General features: G+C 37.7%; 2 protein-coding genes across 7 annotated transcripts in view; one reads left to right on the top strand and one right to left on the bottom strand.

Moving 5' to 3' along the window:
- The window catches only part of ZFYVE26 (zinc finger FYVE-type containing 26), a 46,543-nt gene extending 41,604 nt beyond the window's left edge, over positions 1 to 4,939 (bottom strand). The window contains exons 1-4 of one of the 5 annotated variants that reach the window (XM_058161873.1): positions 4,872 to 4,939; positions 3,965 to 4,246; positions 3,149 to 3,227; positions 1,372 to 1,461 (exon numbers count right to left, since the gene is read on the bottom strand). In XM_058161873.1, the coding sequence (XP_058017856.1) occupies positions 1,372 to 1,461; positions 3,149 to 3,227; positions 3,965 to 4,155 (360 nt within the window). In that variant the 5' untranslated portion in view covers positions 4,156 to 4,246; positions 4,872 to 4,939. Of the gene's footprint in view, positions 1 to 1,371; positions 1,462 to 3,148; positions 3,228 to 3,964; positions 4,797 to 4,851 lie in introns of those variants that run through there. The other 4 variants (XM_058161874.1, XM_058161876.1, XM_058161878.1 and 1 more) reach the window with 4 other exon arrangements.
- Positions 4,940 to 5,110: 171 nt separating this feature from the next.
- LOC131189342 (galectin-related protein A-like) lies at positions 5,111 to 13,985 on the top strand. 2 transcript variants are annotated; one of them, XM_058165499.1, is made up of 5 exons: positions 5,111 to 5,329; positions 8,172 to 8,261; positions 9,450 to 9,538; positions 12,064 to 12,244; positions 13,299 to 13,985. In XM_058165499.1, the coding sequence occupies exons 2-5, from the start codon at positions 8,235 to 8,237 to the stop codon at positions 13,440 to 13,442; spliced, it is 441 nt and encodes a 146-aa protein (XP_058021482.1). In that variant the 5' UTR covers positions 5,111 to 5,329; positions 8,172 to 8,234; the 3' UTR covers positions 13,443 to 13,985. The 2 variants fall into 2 exon arrangements, with proteins under 2 accessions (XP_058021482.1, XP_058021490.1); XM_058165507.1 differs by lacking the exon at positions 5,111 to 5,329 and adding an exon at positions 7,445 to 7,457.
- The last annotated feature ends 434 nt before the right edge of the window (positions 13,986 to 14,419 follow it).

The raw sequence follows: 14,419 nt of genomic DNA, 5'->3' as shown, positions 1-14,419 counted from the left end.
TTTAAATCTTAACAAGTAATTAAGTAGCTATACGGCATCCCAGCTTTGTAATCCTGGGTGCTGAACTGAAGCATGTAACTTGAAATAATTGCAATGAAGACCTTTAGTGTTGTATTGAAAGAGAAGTATCATTTGTTTCTTGCATTATCTGCTATTAAAACTCAATGAAACCAAAGGTGAAAGGAGCCAAATTCCAGTTAGGGAAAGTCAGTTCCTGATATACACATGCTAGAAGCTATCACCTCACCACCTATTTATTCCTATTATTTATTAATTTTTAATCTCATTTTTCTGTCTTTACCAAATTCAAGCCGGCATACACCAATTAAAAATACAAATGATTCATAAAAAATAAATCAATACGATTAAAATCAGAACTAAAATTACAAATTAGTCACACTCAAATAATTCATGTAAACACTTAATAAAAAAGGTAGGGTTTACTATTCTCCTAAGCATGAGAACAGGAGAAGAGTATTTTATAACCTGGAAAGGACACAGAAAAAAATCTAGGAATATAAGCTTCTGACTGTGAGAGGCTATTCAAAAAGGCCTCTCTTGATGATCTAACTCAGGGGTCTGTCCACAAGTCTTAAAAGAGCCAAGTTTGCAGACCCCTGATCTAACTAACCAGGCAATAATCAGGCCATCCTGATTTTATAAGCAGTTATTTCATGGCTAATCTCATGTAGCTGTCGTAATAATCTTTCACATTAAAACTTTGGATAGAATAGAACTGCTGTTGAAAAAGACAAATGTCACGTTGAAGATTATTATAAAAGGAACAAAAAAAAATTAGAACTGTCAATATAGAATTTATAGAATTCCATTGTGCAACAGCATTATCTTTTTCTTTATCGCTGCACTTTGAAACTACTAAAAATAAATATATAGAAAAGGTAATCAAAGTGATCAAAAGGCTAAAACAACTTCCCTATGAAAAAGACTTTGGCATATGGCATATATGAAGATGTATAATAGGTAATATTAGACAGGTAGTGTTACACACAATAGACAAAATGGAAAGAAAAACATTTATTTTCCTCTCTCAAAATACTAGAGATGTGGTTGAACTGAAATGTGGGAGATTCAGAACAGATCAAAGAAACTACTTTCTCAACAATGGATCCCCAAAGAAATGTGTGGGAGGATCCTGATGTCCTCATTGCTACAGTAGGCGGCTTCCTTGGTTGGCCATTTATACTTGTATGGTAAGTGTAATACTGAATTAATTAAGACTCTCGCCTATCCAACAAAGTTCATATTCTTACATTAGTATTCTCAATTAATATCCAACCTGTATGCACTAAATACTGTGTTCAGACATGTCTGCACGGGAAACAACCTGTTATCCCTAAAAAGGAACCACACCTTTAGAACAACAAACGGGACATCTTTTTCCAGTTCTTCTAGGAGAAGCAAGAATTCGGTTTCTCTTTGGAGAGCTGCTGGGACAGTTTTCTAGAATTATTAAAGAACAGATAAGAAAAAGTGAGAAAAAAATGGCAAGTATGAATAAGAATCACTACATACTTTGTGGTATATAATTTCATCACATTCTGTGATATTTCCCCAAACAAATGGACTGCTTTTTTTCTTTTTTTTTTGCAATTGCTCCCTCAGCTATTTACTGGCATGTATGAACCCACATTTGGCTCAGAGTCAAGGGTTCCACTCATTTTAGCTATGCATATATTTGGGGAAATTATTTTTGCTACTCCCAGATTATTTAATTAACTTAGACAATGGCTCAATTTCTCATTAAGTTAAGTCGTGAATCTATAATGGCGGCTTTACAGTCAGGAATTGCACGTTAGATTGATTTTCAATGCACAGGAGCAAGACAATTTAAAAATATGAGTACCTTCACCAAAATTCAAGAGTATATTCTATTATGACAATTACATTATGAAAGTATTGTGAGATATAGAAATTACATTATTACAGGGACTTTTGCCTTTGAATGAGGCTCCCAATGACTGCTTGGACAAGACCCTGAAGTTTTGGCAAGATTTTGGAAGTGATTTACCATTCCCTGCTTCCTAGCACTGAGAATGACTGATGCAAGATTACCCAGCTGGCATTATGTCTAAGGCCCCATGGTTTCCTGGGTACTAATCTAATGCCTTAACCACTATTCTAAACTGCAGCCTTTTAAAAAAAAGAAAAAAGGAAAACATTTTTCTGGGGAAGCAGAATGCAATATGCCTATTTGATTGCAATCCATTTTCCTTTGCATTGTTCAGAATTATTTGCCAAGCTTCTTCCTAACCAGCACAGGTTTAGTTGACTTATTTAGCTTAGGGTAATTGAAAGAAGTCAGGACAGGGTGGCTCAGTGGCTAAGACGCTGAGCTTGTCAATCAGAAGGTTGGCAGTTTAGCGGTTTGAATCCCTAGTGCCGCGTAACAAAGTGAGCTCCCGTTACTTCTCCCAGCTTCTACCAACCTAACGTAAAAAAAAGAATGCAAGTAGAAAAATAGGGACCCACTTTGGTGGGAAGGTAATAGCACTCTGTGCACTTTCGGCATTTTAGTAAGGTTGGCTACATGACCACGGAGATGTCTTTGGACAGCACTGGCTCGTAGGCTTAGAAACAGAGATAAGCACTACCCCTAGAGCCAGAAACGACTAGCAGACATGTGCGGGGGAACCTTTACCTTAATTGAAGGAAAGTCTTAAGATTTCTTGTGATTACTCCAATGAAGATTCCTATAATCTAATTGCTACTGCAAAATTTCTCTGTATATTAGACATAGTGTTGAGCCCTGGCTGGGTTCGACACATGCGAGGGGGGGAGAGTGGGAGAAGCTTTCGGAGATGGCTTGTGATGATGTCCAGAAGCCCTGGAGAGCCGTGCAACAGCGGGAAACACAAAACCCGGCAGCAAACAGCTAATGAGAGGGTTAGATTAAAGCATCGGATGCTGGCTAAGCAGGGCCAATAGATAAAAAGTGCAGAGAGGCAATCGCTCTCAGCGCTGACTTTGACCCAACCGCTCACTTTGTTCTGTCTTCGGCTGTGTGTGATGAATAAATCTCTGAGACCAGCTTTGTCTACTAGTGGGTAATTTGACACCGCATGGACCTAGAGTTGACAGGGCTGAGACATAGTATTTTTCTACATAGGACTAAAATGTTTTTCTTTACCTGTTTGTGTGATAGCCATTCCTGCAATACAAGGAGCCAAAACCACGCAAGTTTTTGAGGACTGTGCTTTGATTCACTCCTACAAACATATAATTAAGAATATATTTACATAATATAAGTTCACTTTTTTAAAAAAATACTCTTAATGTTTTAAATTGCAACCACAGCAGGAATGACACAATAGTCCAGAAAACTGTAATTCTCAAAATTTCACCTCAAGCTAAATATGCACATAGTGTAAACTCACTCCTCTTTCTACAAGCCCAGTCACTTGGACTTCTTCCATCTGCCATAACTATACTTTTAGAAAATCTGTAGCAAATGATCCAATTTAAATTTGAGAATAAAATAATGGAAAATATTTTTTTCCGGAGTAATGACCAGGAAAATGATTTCCCTGTGTTCCAATAGATCACCAATTTTATATACTCTAAAAATATAGTAAACAATTTAAAAGCTAATATGCAGCAGTATTGAATATCAGTATGTTAGCACCACCAGCAGATCTAAAACTCTGGAGTTTCTTTAATTCCTGAAAAATATTTCACATTAGTTCTAAGCATCAGAAAGATTGTTTATTCTGCCTCTAACCACAATGTGCACATTAAATTCAAAATAAACTTTAGCTGGACTACATGATACATAATTTCAGGCTGTAGTACATTATAAAACTACCTGCAAGGTAAGTAATCACACTGAAAACAATTAAGAGTTACTTGTCCATATGCATGTATAGGATTGCATTATTACATGTTATAAATGATGAAATCCTTTTTTCACACTACTTTCACCCATTTGTGATTGAATATAACTTACCTCAAACGGGAAGGGCAGATTATTAGGGCGTGAAGGATTTTTTCAACCTTTTCAGAGTCATCATCTTGCAACTGCTGTAACTGAGGGACACAGGCCTGTGCAAGTTCCCAGTCTCCCCTTTGCACACATTCAGAGAAGAACCAGAAGAGTCGTTCCAGGGATGCTGCTTCCTCTCTACCAAATGGATACATTTTTCTACTTCAAAAGGCAAAACCTTGATTCATCAGTTCTTTCTTTTAAATATATTTCATATATATACAGCTGTTGCTTATAGTGTATTTCCTAAAATGAAAAGATTTTGGAAAAAGGAAAAAAAAGAACTTTAGTCTTTCTCAAAAGTTTAGCCAGCTAGAAAACCACAGTAATTGTTTTCTGTTTTAAAATTCCAAATTCACCATTCTCCCCCTTCTAGCTCAGCTACACGCAGGTGGAGAAAAGTTTCTTTATTGACTGATTCCCCAGTTATTTACCAGCTTTCCAAACCCTAAGCGACTGCCAAAATCTGCACCAAAAATCAATAATAACTTGGAAAAACATCCTTGTTTACATATTATTCATTTTCAATCATCAGAACTACTTAATTAATTCTGTTGGGAAAGTGTGTACAGACAACGTCTGCAATATTATTTCTGCAACTAAGAGAAATTGTAACTAGAAGTCCTCATTAAATCAAAATTTCCAGGCATCTATCCTTCCTGAGGTCTAAATGTATCCAGTTCACATGATTTCCACTTCCGTCTCCTTTGATGAGAGCAACCTCTGTAAAACTTTCCCAGACAGGAAAGTCCCTGCTTCGGTTTCGGAGTTTGACCTCTCACGATCCCCTTGTTCCCTCAAATCTCCGCCTTGTAAAAGAGGTGACTGTTCTCACCTCCAGCCTGACTCACCTGGGAGGAACCTGACTCACCTGGGCGCAACCCCTCTTTCCCGATGCCATCGAGCGTGATGGCCGCAGCCATGTTGAACAGCGTGTCAGGTGATCTAAGAGGCCAGTGACGTCACGGGCGGAATGGAAGGGAAATACGCCATTGCTTCGTCGGGCAACGAGTCTGGGCAGGCGCTGTGATTAGTCCGTCGTGGCCTGCCCCGCGGAGGGTGTGAGTGCGGCTGCGCAAAGATCCCTTCGATTTAGAGTTAGCCCAAGTTGCTGCGAGTCCCGGTCGCTGCGGCCGTGTCCGGCTTTGTGTATCTGGGATCTCGCAACACCGCTGCTTCTTCCCTTTAGACTCTTTTATAGAAAAAGGCAGGAAAGCAGAGAAAGGATTTCCCTGAGTCCTGAAAGGTGGAGGCAAAGGCAGTGGTCCCCATTGTCTTTCGATCCAGCGCGAATGTTCGTGTGGACACGCACAAGTCCATGGGATTTTGGTATAGCAGTATTCAAAACTGATTTGCTATTCTCTTGCTCCTGGGTGCTTTTAAATTTTCTAGTCTGGTCTAGGTCCCCGTGGTTTCTTGGTATTCTCCCATCCAACTACTAATCCAGCCAGCTCAGTTTAGTACTTTCTTCCAAGGTGAATTGGGAACCTGTGCTGTGAGGTCCTTCAATGAAAAAGAATTCGGAGTTGCTTTGAGCAAGAATCTCAACGGATATTTTCAAATGGCAGATCCCTTCTTTTCTTTCCTAGTGGAAAAGCCCAACACTAGGAATATGCCCAGAGTTCAAAACACCGTTTTATTTCAAACCAGTGGAATTTATACATAATGTATAATTCTAATTCTACCATCCTTTTTCTCTCTCTCTCTTCCTCTCTCTCTCTCTCTCTCTCTCTCTCTCTCTTATCTATCTATAAAACTGAACCCATGTGAAAAAGAATAGGTTAGGAAATAACAATTATTTTACAAATCTATCACTTCACAGATAATCCTGGTGTCAAGGGATGGGCCATTTTATCAGAGGATTCTGATAAAGGATTTATTCAGAATCATGGTTGCTATCAAATCTGGCTGTAAAAAGCACTTGAAAGAAGAGCTATTTGGTTGGTTAGCACAAAAAAAGTGCTAATGCTGCAGCTCTTTTTTGGAAGACTTCTGGGACTGCTTTAAAGCAGGAGCAACTTTAAGCCTTGGCAACTTTAAACCTGATGGATAAGAGTGCATAAGAGCACAAACGTGCCTACTGTTCCTGTCCTATTGTTTTTCTTTTTTATATCCAATTATATAGTTATTAAATACTCATATATAGGCTTATATATTGTATAATTATTTCATGCTTATGCTTATTTATATTGTGTGACAAAAATAAATAAATAAAAAAAATAAAACTCCCAGAATTCTGGGAGTTGAAGTCCGCCAGGCTTAAAGTTGCCAAGGTTGGAGACCCCTGCTTGAAAGCACGTCATAGCTGTCAACAGATGAATGTGCATGCCCAACTGCTTCAGATCATGAGAGCATATGCACCAAGACAAATTCCTTGTGTGTCCAATCACACTTAGTCAATAAAAAAAAGGCTAACTGCTTCAGATCATTATTAGTCCCAATGAAAATTATTTTCCATTGTCCATAGCCAGCTGTCTTCCCACATTATATCCTCTACTCAACCCTTTTTCCTCTTTTTGTATCATTGAGACTGTGATACTCGGTTTAAATGCCTATGGAGATTCTCAGTCATCCAGGTCGTGGTTTTCCCAAAGGTGCTTTTTTCCAAGAGGCAACTGGACTTCCTGATTTTTTTTTCATTAAAGACATTTCACTTTTCATCCAAGACACTTCAGCTTTGATTGGAATGGTGGGGAATGGAAAAATTTATATTCTTTGAAGACAGCTGGTCATTTGCATTTTTTGAGGCCATTGAGGCCACCTGGAGGTTTATCTCTGTCATCAGAGTCACCTAAGTAGTGCAAATGGGTGTGGAGCCTTCTTGGTACTATTGAAAGGACTGTGTTATAGACTGGAAATAGATGATGTCACACACATACACACACACACACCCTCTATTGAGAGAGGGCTGTTCAATTTTGACATAGATGGCCTCTTTCCTCTTTCAAACCAGCGGTCCTCTCTATCCCAAATGTGAACTTTGCTGTCTTCAAAAAAGTGGCCTTTGTCTTTTAAATGCAGATGGTCAGCTGAAACTTGTCCTATACTGAGTTTAGTTTCATTGAATGTTCCTACCTTGCAATTTAAAGATGTTTTTTTTTGGGGGGGGGGAATGAAAGGAAAAGAAAGAGAGCATTTGCAGGGGGGTGGGAAAGCAAGGGTAGCTTGCTTCTCCCAATCCAGGCAAAAATGGAAGCAGTGCCTACTGAGAGATTAAGGACTGAATGAATCTTCTAGGGTTGAAGACTGAGAAATCACATAAGATGATAAAAAACAACAACCCACAACTGCTGACCAGCAGAGAACATTGTCCAGAGCAAAATGAATACATTTTGAGAATGCAGAGAAGGGGAATTGCTAGGTGCTGCAACCGATCTGGGGCTGCTACCAGAACAGCAAAAAGGGCTGGAAGGACTTAACACAGTATGGGCCAGAAAAGAGGAATTTTGAACCAAAGGTGAAAACCCAGGTGCAGAGTCCATTTGCAATAGGCTGAGTGTGGGAAGAGGAGAATGACTTTACTTCCTTATACAGGAAGTGATCTCTACTGGCAATGGGTCAAACAGTATGTGCAGAATCTCCCCCAAGACCATTCAGTTTGCTCCAGGGTTCTGTAATAATTTAGTTTCCAAAACATTAACATTTCCAATTGCACGTTCCATGAATATAATCTCCATTATTTATTTACCATTACATTGCATTGGTATTAAGCTTGTTCCCCTTTTTGAAATCCATGCGATTGTAATACCTGAAAATCAAGTTCATAAAGACATTGGAATTGTAGCTGGTTGTATCACATCTTTAATTATCCTGTTTATTTTGTCCTGAAGAGAAGAGACCCTTTGTTGGAAACGTGAATGTCTCTGAATGGAGACCACCAAAATATTTCACTATGTGGCGCAATATTCTCCAAGTATTGATTTACAGACATCTTCCTTGGATGACACTATGTATGGTTAGAACCATGCAAAAACTACCCTTCGTTGATCTTTGGGAGAGAAGGCAAAGCAACCAAGCGTCCTCCTTACTATTCTGGTTGTGTTTTGAAGATACTGACTATTGTGACTCAGCTATATGCAAGGGTGGGGTCTAGCTGGTGTTTTCTAGAGATTATGTTCTTCATGACATCCCTCTTTATTCTATCCTTTTTGTTTCTTATGTGGATGCATAGAAACCGTAACAAAGTTTTTGGATCGTTTCTAAAGAGCATAGCAAGCAAAAAAAAAAAAAAAAAATGACAGAAAATGACAAGTGCACAAATGTAAGTAAATAAAACAAAACAAGACGTATTTCTGAGTAAATTTCTTTAAATGGATAAACCAAAAAAGTGTATTTTCTGTTTTATAAACTTGAAACTTACCAGAGAAAAACTATTGATTCCTTGCATTAATTTTAAAATTGAAATGGATTAAAATCGCTTCTTGATAATAATTATTTTATGGAAACAGCTGACAAAGTTAAGAATCAGAAATATTTGCATAGCCTAAAAGTATTGTTTACTTGTGAGATTATTTAGACTTCAGTATAGCCGAAGAGAACTACAAAATATGCACAATTATCATAAACATTTAGAACTATAGATTTTGCAAAGTACTGAACTAAAAGAGAGTTTCTTATATGTGTGGGGATTAATACCCAGAGTGATTTTATATACAATATTTATGTATGAATAATTTGCATTTGTATAGGGATGTATAGAATAGACATACATTCCTGGCACTTATTCATGTGAAATACTTAAAAAGTATCTCTCCACACTGTGATCAGTGCTTTTCCCTTGCTGAACAAGATCTGCAACAGAGTAATAAAGAGGTTGAATGGAAAATGGGGAGAAGATTGTAATCTCGATTTACCAAAGCTGTGGAATATAATTAGTCTGCAATGAACTTCTGTATATAAAATGTAGTATTACAGAAATTGCTCCAGGGCTGGGGCCTAGATCACTTAAGTTCCACTATATTCCAACAAAGCACTAAAAAATATAAGAGTTCTAATGGTATGGTAAATAACACAGTGTTGAGTTTATTTAAAGTAGACTTCAATGAAATCCATTACACAGAACTGAGCTGTCCTTCCATTTTCCTCTTTATTGCTGTGGATTTTCAGAAAAACAGGCAGAAAGGCATTGAAATGCATTTACCATTTGGAGAATAATCATTGCATAGATAGTTTTGTAGGTTAATAGTGAATATGATTGTAATTGTTGTCTAGTTTTCCATGTTACTATATACTATAGAATTCTAGAATTGGACACTGAATTCAGCCAAATGCCAGCCTTACTTGTGGGATGGCTTTTTAGCCTCTCCTTGAATAAGTCTAGCAAAAGAGAGCTTAACATTTTTGTGGACTATTAGAGGTATTATCAAAATGCTCAGAATCTTAGTAATTTTTTAATGTTATAAATGTCATCTTTAACCACATATTTAGAATTTTTTTAAACCACATTCAGGTAGAGAAGTATGTCGGTGAAATTAAGGGTGGACTGAGGCCAGCTATGAAAATCACTATCATGGGCATGATATATCCTAGTCCCAAAAGGTAAGTACATGACCTGGTATTTGAACGGCAGTTAAATTGCCCATTAGGGCCAAAACACGTTATCTGCAAGACAAGAGAGGCAGACTGGCTGTTGGATTCTCTGAGAAAAGGATTCTTTCTTTCTCTCTTCCTCTTCTTCCTAGTGTATTCCCACAAGTGCAGGGTCTGCTTTTCATTGAAGGCACTTTGCACGGTCAGCTGCCTCTCCAGGGCGCAGGCCTGCGGCTTGCATATCTTAGTAGCTAGTGTCTTGCCATCTCTGTTTTGGACGCCCGCAACGTCACCAACCATTGACTTCTAGTTGGTAGGGAGTCTTGGCAAGAGTGGAAGGTGCTGCTCTCAGGACATATCCATACCAGCGGAACCGGCCTTCTCTCATCCTTTTTCCTTCTCTCTGAGAACATAAAAAGAAAGACATTTCTTACTCCTGAGCAAGGCATTTTATTTCAGGCAATTAGTTTTTGTAATGTAACTTCTAAATTGAGGCCAGTGGGGGGACATGGGAAAAAGATGCATTCTGAGTTATAAATATCGCATTGAATTAAAGATTAGATTAGATCAGAGGTTTCCAAATATTGACGACAATGTGGTCATTTGGGAAAGATATCCAGGGTGCCGTCAAATACGTGCATGAATGAATTTTGTACATACATGTTTTATCCTGTCTGATTTTTCTCATTTTCTGAATTCTTCTGCCTTGTTCACTTTACATTAAGAAAATATATTTTCATTCATTCATTCATCACTCATTCATTCATTCAGTTTATATTTATGTAAATTTATATCCTTCACAACCATTGCATGGGCACTGCCACACATCTGGATCCCTGAGCTTAATGTCAAAAACCATGTCTTTAAGGACTTATAAAAGACCAGCAGGATCATTTGTCCATGGTGTCTATTAATGTAATTACCAGCATCTATTTTTTCTTCATTTCCTCTGAACTCTATTTTTATTTCCTTCCTCAAACAATTTACTTATCATTGAGACTCCGGATGTATCTGAAACATTGTTTGATTTAAAATCTATCTGCATTTGTGCAGCTCAAGCAGTGTACATGATGCTCTCTCTCTCCTATTTTTCCTAAAACAACAACCCTGTAAGGTGAGTTGGGCAGAAAGTGTGATGAGCCATAAGTTATTCCGCTGGTTTCTGTGCCAAAGAATTCTAGAATTCAGTCTTCTGGTTTCTTGTCCAATGCCTTAATTCTACACAAACTAGAACACTAGGTTTATATACAGTAGTAAGTTTTTATATTAAAATACATTATAATAATGTATTTTACTAATACATCCGAAGTCTTAGGATGCTGTGAATTTTGTTGGTTTTTCTGCACCAGACTAACGTAACACCATTAATATTACTAGATCTGGCTGGCAAGAATCCAGCTCCTTACCAGACAGCAGCAATGATTTAAAGCACTGGTATATATACCTGTCATCCACGAATGTTTTGGGTCTGCGAAGGCTTCAAGAAATGTTATGATTTAAATCTTGAGTAAAGTCTTGGTGGTTTGTGGCCATGGTCCGTGGCCACAAAAGGTATTTAAAGGGGTCTGTGGTTACAAAAAGGTTGAGAACTACTGATTTAAAGCATTTGGGAAAGCTTTGCTGTCTTCTAGTGATTATCTGGATTTTTGCGGCCAAGTCTGCTAGCCCACAAATACATATTTTCATATGACATACTTCTGGTGGGTGTAACAGGTCAATTGATTTTTTTTTTAACCAAAAGGGGATTATTTTCTGCTTTTATTACATCAAAAGTCAGTTTTATATCATACTACATATGATATCACCATCCCACATGTTTTATACCGTTCAGTTTGTATTGTGCAAATTGTAATCTGTCTGATAGATAGAATCATAATGGATAATCCAAACAATGTTGCAAATAAATCTGTAATGAGCTCTCTATTTTTGCTTTCTTCTTTATTTTCCATTTCTAATTTCTTGTGTTTTTTTCCCAACTATTTTTCCGAGGTATTTTCTTTTCATATTCCCCCACAAGTTAAGAGGAGTAAAAATAACTGAATAGTTTTGCTTACTACTGCTCAGAGATTTTGATCTGGAAGCATCCATGCAAGACTTCGTCGTTTAATTGTAAACACTTTTTGGTTATGGGTTTCATTCACTTTTAGTATTGTACTAACAGGGCTGGGTTAGGAGAAATATAATTCTTTTTTATTGCTTGTAGAGTACATCCTATTTGCTACTTATTGTAGAAATAAATCATTATGTGCACATGGTTGGAAAACTTTTGGGGTGGAATTTCAAAATTTAATGGTTGGGAAGATGCTACTTCTTTTATTGATTTTTTTTATATTTAAGGGATTATTTTATTCTAGGGCAATTATGGAGTTTTATTGTACAGATCATTTTTAACGTTTTGTATATCCTGTACAGCCTGGTGATAATGGGTGGCATGGAATACTAGGAAGGAGAAAGAGAAAGAACAACTCTTTATAAAACGTATGCTGTCATTACTAAAATCTGTAGTTTCTTAATGCTTAATTACTTTCCTGTAGTTTTTCAGTGACTTTGCTTTGTGACCCCAAGGATGATCACACAACCAGGGATATTGGATTATTACTTGTAGTTAGCTTTACTGAGAAATCCATTGTCCGGAATTCGCAAATTGCTGGGAAATGGGGCAAGGAGGAAAAGACAATTCCCTACTTTCCATTTACAGCAGAGGACTCATTTAAGGTAATTCTCTCTCTCTTTCTCTCTCTCTCTCCCTTCCTCCTTCTCTCTCTCTCTCTCTCTCTCTCTCTCTCTCTCTCTCTCTCTCACACACACACACACACACACAGTCTTAGGACTGTGCATAGCTTTGGATTCAAAGATTCAAAGGCAAATAGGTGACTTAGCATCAAACTCCAACTCTTTAAAGCAGCTGTATCTTTTCCTATTATTGTGCCCCATATATTCTTTGTATCTTCAGATTTGAAGTATTGCACATTCTAATCAGTTTATGCTGGCAATCTGTTATCCACTTCCTGAGCAGTGCGGTGGCCTAGAGGTGAAGACGCTTACCTCCCACTGAGAAGGTTGAGAGTTCAATATTAGGCAGCGGTAGATGTTTATGAGGCACAAAGAGAAAATATCTGCTATGAATTCCACATAGGTGTCCGGAATTGCATCTGGCCAGAAGATGCTCAGCTCCATTCAGTCGCCCTGACTCCATCCCAAATAATGGAATTAAGGGGTTGTAAAAAAAAAATCTATGTTAACTAATTCCCATTGTTAACTGACAATCCTCCAAATCTTCAACAACAACATTCTCCAGCTATTCAAATCCTTTGACATTTCACTCTGCAAGAGTGAAACCAGGACAAAAATATTGATGTAAAAAGTGTGGTTCCAAGCTGCAGGAAGTTATGTTGTAAGTTGCTCAGAGTTATTGGATACGGGATGGGTGGAAGATAAATTTTAAAGCCAACAAAAGAGAAGTTTAACCTGGAGACACACTGAATTTGTGACCACATTCATACAAAACATTGCTTTTTACTTTACTTTCTACAGGAGTAAGAAGAGAAACTAGACCATTAGTTCCCAGCCTGTTGTTTGGGGTAACTGGTAGTCTTTAAGAGTACTTGGGGATGAGTGCATTTGTATATATGGCCCAAATCTTATATTTTAGGAGTTCACTGAATATTGAAATCTTAGTGTTGTTGCTTGAAGTATCATGACATTTTATCTGCGAGATGTTTGCATGCCAACTTTCCAACAATTTCTTCAGCCTGTTGTTCATTTTCAGATGGAACTTTTATGTGAACATCAGCAGATCCGAATCCTGCTTGACGGACGTCAGTTGTGTAGTTTCAGTCACCGCGTGCAGCCTGTGCAAAGGATGACTGTTTTGCAAATCTCAGGAGACCTCAAGCTTACCAAGGTGGCTTGAGGAAAATAATAAATCCAAAATGCCCTTCCCAATGTTGAGCTACAACACTCAGCGGTCCTAGGCAAAATGACTACCTGCAAAAGATCCTAGGAGTTTTAACCCAAGCCCTGAAGGGTCATAAATTCTCCATCTCAGTCATAAATAATCTCATTTCATTACAGCTTTATGGCAAAAGTGCTTTTTTCATTTTTCTTTTCTTTGCCTTTATGTGTGCCTCTTGAAATGTTGGTCTGTTTTTTTCTTAGAATTCTACCCCCTCCTGCCAAAAGAATTTAAATATTGTTTTTTACTTTAGTTCAGGATTCTGGGAGTCTTGCAGGTCTATTCTGTTACAGCTGATTGCAAGCTTTGGGATGAGAGAGCTGCAGGTGCACAGAGATTATATATTAATTTCTAAGAGGAAGACAACTAGTTATATGCAAAAGATATTTTCAGCACTTTTTAAAAAAAAATGTGAAGTAAGCTACACTATGTTCATTGGAGCTTGTCTCCCAGGTAAATTTGTATGCTATTTTGAAAAAAGATGAAAATAAAATAATTGTGTGTAACTATCTCTATTTGATTTAACTCAAAGCAGTATGTTTCTGTTGCATTGAACTTCACCTCACTTTTCTCTCCAATTAAGATCAGGGCATTCTCTTAGCAAAAAACATTTGATTGGAAGAATAGATTCCGGTGCTGAATCAAGCTTGTGCTACAAGAATCAAACATTTTATCCTATTGATGGTTACTGTCAATCTGCCAAAATGATTTTATACACAATTGTCAAATGAGATCATTCCTTTCCTAGAAGCCTAGGGTTCTATTATGTTAACTAGGATGTTTTCTTCCAACATTATCTACACATGGCTTTCTACACAATCATTCTTTCTCAGCCCTGCCTATCTTACAGGCTTGTTACTAAGGGGGCTGGGATATAGACCATGGGTGTTGCCTCAAGCTCCTGCACAAAAGGCAGAATATAAATCACATAAAAA

This window comes from Ahaetulla prasina, chromosome 1 (genome assembly GCF_028640845.1).
Source record: "Ahaetulla prasina isolate Xishuangbanna chromosome 1, ASM2864084v1, whole genome shotgun sequence".
NCBI classification, from domain to species: Eukaryota; Metazoa; Chordata; class Lepidosauria; order Squamata; family Colubridae; genus Ahaetulla; species Ahaetulla prasina.
The sequence above is the reverse complement of the archived record's forward strand: the minus strand, read 5'-3'. Positions and strand labels throughout refer to the sequence as shown.